General features: G+C 32.7%; 1 protein-coding gene across 1 annotated transcript in view; it reads left to right on the top strand.

Annotated features, from left to right (window-relative positions):
• The window catches only part of LOC106456978 (synaptotagmin-7-like), a 15,855-nt gene that overhangs the window by 8,541 nt on the left and 2,059 nt on the right, over positions 1–5,255 (top strand). The window contains exons 2-3 of the mRNA XM_013916364.2: positions 720–1,564; positions 3,715–3,847. Of these exons, the coding sequence (XP_013771818.1) occupies positions 720–1,564; positions 3,715–3,847 (978 nt within the window). The remainder of the gene's footprint in view (positions 1–719; positions 1,565–3,714; positions 3,848–5,255) is intronic.

Raw genomic sequence — 5,255 nt, forward strand, 5'->3', positions numbered from 1 at the left:
GAGTTCAGCTAGAGGTGTTGCTTTCAAGTAATATTCTGGATATAATTATAATTCTGCTCCAAAAAAGAGCTTTTAAGCACCCAGTATCCAAATTATTGCCCTGGTGAATTGCATTTTCTACAGGCATATTTGTACTCACATGTGTTGCTTTTAGAAAACCTGTGAATAAATATCCCACATTTAAAATATAGCATATTTATTTTATGAATATACATTTATAGTTCTTTGTTAGTTATAATATTTATTGATTATATTTAAAAAATATTCGTGCAACTTGTAATAATTATTTAAATTATGACCCCCTGTGGCTTATAACGCTAAAAATCGTACGCATACAAACGTAAGACATGGTTATATGATTTATGGCATAACGTTATTATGTGCATAACTTATGGAGGTTTAAAAAGTGTGGATGGCTTACTAGACATTCCTTAATAAATACGTATGGTCTTCGGCTGATTGATTACTTTTACTTACCTTTAAACAATGTATAATCAGTGCACAATATGTACGTTTGTTTTGTATACCTTATATTTGGTAATCCCTTTAAACGCCTAAGTCTTAAATGGCAAAGTTAAATTAATTTAAGAATGTGTTTTAAGGTTAATGTTTAATGATACATTAGTACAAAAAAAACAACAAAAATTGGCACTCTATTAGTTTAAAAATTATTTAAAAAAATATTTATATTTACATTTTTTATGTTGATGTTAATATAGGATGGGTGCAGACGGTGTTAGCTGTTGTGTGTGCTGTTTCAGCATTTCTCCTCATCTTAGTCATCTTTCTATGTTGGCGTCTTTACGTAATGAAGAAGCGACAGAAGTTTTTTGATGATCTTCAGAGCTCCCGAAAACTTTTATTAGAAAGCAAACCTACATTGAAAGCCGTTTCAATAAATCAAAATTCATATGGTGATGATTCATCACTACAAGATAATTTATCATCACTGACTTTTCAACAAGAGCCCCATTTTCCCCATTTAGAATTTTTGAAAAGCCAAGAAAACTACGATAGTCCATTTACAGATACGGAATGCGAAACAGATCTGGTTGATCCTAATACTCGTCCTAAAACTAGAATACATCAACTACAGTCAGAAGACTCAGACAGTTCGAGACCAGATACTGAAAGTAACTTGTCAGATACTAAAATCACCCATAAGAAGACTCCTGTTATTGAATTTAGCATAGTTTATGTGTCAAGTATAAATTCTTTAACCGTTCACATAATTCGGGTCGCTAATCTTCCAGTGAAATATCGTAAAAACTGCTCTTCATACGTAAAAGTATCATTGCTAGCTCGCAAAAAATCCTCACACAGCACTTCCGTATCTAAAAAATCCTTAAACCCAGAGTATGAGGAGAACTTTTCTTTTGAAGGTTATACTTTGAAAGAGTTAACCCAATTTACACTGAGACTGTCTGTCTACGTCAAGCTCTTTCATTCTTTCAAGAATCGACTAATTGGTGACTTATGGCTACCTTTGTCCCAGCTAGACCTAACGCCAGATGTCCCACAAATAATTTCAGAAAAGCTGTCTCCCCTCAAGACTTCGAGATCAGTAAGTATATTGGCTCCATAACTATTAAATATAATAAACCTTAAGGGTAACTTTCCTTCACGTGCTGTCTAAAATATTATAGAATGTCAGCTGCAATTCCTCAGTGTTGTAAGTGAAGCTGAATCACGTAGTTTTGTGATTGAACAGATGCACACACACATGCATATAAATATATATATATAAGCAGGTTCAATACGGTGGACTTTATCAACCATATAACATAGAGATCGAAGTAAATTCACAATAGGAGATGCCCATGCAGCGGAGTTGTTTTTTTTAGACAAGTCGAAACCAACAGAGGTATCTAGAAAAACTCTCTCCGAGTTCTATCTAAAATGGAAATGCAACTGATAACTTTTAAGAGTAACTCTGACAAAAAAAAAATCCCCGTCGAGAAGAACTGCAGATGCGTTAGACGTGTTGTGAGGAGTATCACGATCAACTGTGGACAAGATATGAGCATTTCTCTACAATGTTTGGGAAATATGAAATATCAGCCTTGGTAGTAAAGCCTTTCTTCACAAGATACTAACAACTGAAAGTACTAGAATCTGAAAGAATTTGGATATGGTGAAGATCTGATGAAGGCTGGGACCAAATGTTCTACCCTACCGCTTAGACTGTTAGAGTAATGATACGAGCGATGTTTCACGGGATGGCTTAGATTTAGGGATTGAGTGACATCCAAGGAGTTCTTAGGGATTGTGGCTGTCCAGATGCTCCCTCTCATGTTGGAATTCTACCCGGATGGTGATGGTATGTTTCATTTACCAAACACGTATCTTTTTAGACTGACTTTGGGAACATGGCATGAATATGGCAATCACCTCATATAAACTAAATCGACTTTTTTTTTTTTTGGGGGGGGGGGTAGAGCTTCACATAAGGAGCAAACACAGCTACCGCCCTCTTTATACCAACTAAATACCACACATATCAAAGAATGGTACTACATTGTACGGTATGTGGAATTTATGCTCTGTCTTGTTGCCGTCTTTAGAATGGTACTACATTGTACTGTATGTGGAATTTATGCTCTGTCTTGTTGCCGTCTTTAGAATGGTACTACATTGTACTGTATGTGGAATTTATGCTCTGTCTTGCTGCCGTCTTTCAAGAGATTATCGATTATTAAGACTATTCTATGATTTTCTGACTAGTGTGTGTGTAACAGTAAAGTAATATGTAACATTCTACTTTTTATTTTAAATACCCACTGAGTGTGTGGTGTGTGTGTGTGTGTGTAACAGTAAAGTAATATGTAACATTCTACTTTTTATTTTAACCACCCACTGAGTGTGTGGTGTGTGTGTGTGTGTGTAACAGTAAAGTAATATGTAACATTCTACTTTTTATTTTAAACACCCACTGAGTGTGTGGTGTGTGTGTGTGTGTGTTTTTGTTGTTGTTGCAAAGCCACATCGGACCGTCTGCTATTTCTACCGAAGGGAATCAAATCCCTGAGTTTAACGTTTTAAATCCGCAGACTTACCATTGTCCAACCAAGGGACTACCCACAGCTGTCGTAGTTGTACTTGTTAGTTCTTTTGTAAACTACAGTTTCAATTATTTTTTCGTGCATGCTTTTTTCTGTTTGTTCAGATAAATCTGATTCAATTATGAACTTATTTTTAATAACTGATTTAGAGTTCGCTGATTATTATATAATTGTTATATTGATAGTACATGTAAGCGTATTAGTAATGATTTTTAACTCTCCATATTAATATGCTAAAATGATTCTCAATATTACGCCTATTTTTAGTGATTACGATGTTAAATTTACACAGGCAGGAACTATTTAGATTCTGAAAGAGGAAAAAAGAAATGTCATTTTGTCTCATTGATACAAGTCATTTATTCCAATAAAATATTTAACACTTTAACATTATTTATTTATACTTGAAGTTTAAATGTACAATGAAGTCAAACTCTAAAGTGGAATAAAGAAACATAAAAGTGCCGGTGTATCAGCTTAATATTGTTTTATATATTAGGAATGTAGGGATGAAGAAATAAAAATCAAGGTTTTAAGATGAAAGACGTATATGAAATACTTATTGGTATGTACACATTGAAGAAGGTAGATTTAGAAGTAACAAATGATTATCATGTGTTCCCGTTTACTGTAAAAATGTTGTTTCCACTAGAAACTACAGTCGGTAGACCTTGGTCAACTGTTTGTAATGCTGCAATATCAACCAGAGGCAGACAGGCTAAAAGTTATGGTTCGGAAAGCGGAAAACTTGAAACGACCAAGCGGTGTATCTATTGGACTATCAGGTAAAGCACGTAAAAAAAATTCAAATATAGTATACATATGCGATTACACATATTACGCATTGTAAATATATATATGATAATTAAATGAATAAAATAAGACCAAATAAAAAACAAAATTAAATTAAGGATGCAAATATGTTCTTAATATTATTTTTATATTTTCGGGGGTTTGTTTTGTTTATTTAAATGTCATTTATCACAGGATTGGATTTGCTATTTTAACGCAGTCTTTTCTTTTGATTTTATTTTGCTTGACTGTTTAAGTGTTAATTTTCTATACACACATATATATGTATATGCAATAATTACATTCTGCTATAGTAAATATTTTTTGTAATAATGCATTTTAAAGTTATATAAACTGCTCTTTTCCGAGCAACAGATGAATAGAAACGTCAATTAAAGATTTTTCTGACGACGTGAGAATTTTATAGTAATTTTATGTAGTAGCATTTTATCGCGTCATTTATGCATTGGAGAGTTTTAACTTAACGCGTTATTTTGCAGTATTAATATATTTGTTAAGGTTTACTTATTGTTGTAACTATGTTCCTGAAAATTCATGTCATTTTAATTCTAGATAAATACACAATATTCTGTAAAATAACGTAAGATGAAGTTAAGATCCATTATTATGGAAATAAGCTGTGTGTATGTATGTCTTTCACAAGTGAAAGTTGGACTGGAGACGAAATGTGAACGTGTTGAAAGTTGTACCATTTTAATGGATTTTGTTACGTATTACAATTTCGAATGGTCTGAAACCGAGCTAAATGATAATATAAATTTAGTAGTTAAATATATGCCGATATATCTCCAATTTATGATATTTGCCAACAAGATTGATACACAGTTTTTTAACACAAATATGTTTTAACATACAAACAACAATACAATTTACAATAACAGTTATTACAAACAATGATTTATATAAAAATAGTTTACAAACTTATAAGCAATATAAAATCTTTTTTCTAGTCTGGAACTTCCTTGATGTCTTATCTAGGGTTCACGATGAGTGAGTTAATTTGGAGTTGATGTAAATACAATTCACTTAATAGGGAGCTAGCTAGCTCTGTGAAATTCATTGATCACACGCCGATTTTTCTTCCCGGTGACGTTAGGTAATGTTTTCGTAAAAGTACTAATGTCCGATGTGAATTCCGCTGAAGTTAAATGATTTGTGATGTTCGAAATTTATAAACGTTTCTGGTCAATATATCTAAACCCAATTAATAAGCGTTAATTACAGTTATAGCTTACGAAGTTTATAGCACACCAATTATAGCAACCCAATAATAAATATTACCTTTTTGGCGCGTTGCATTGGTTATATTTATAGGCGTGTGGAGAGTTGCTCGAAATTTCACTTTTACGTAACAATACTGACGCTAACACTAGCGTTAAT

The sequence above is a fragment of the Limulus polyphemus genome, unplaced genomic scaffold (assembly GCF_000517525.1).
Source record: "Limulus polyphemus unplaced genomic scaffold, Limulus_polyphemus-2.1.2 Scaffold13, whole genome shotgun sequence".
NCBI lineage: Eukaryota > Metazoa > Arthropoda > Merostomata > Xiphosura > Limulidae > Limulus > Limulus polyphemus.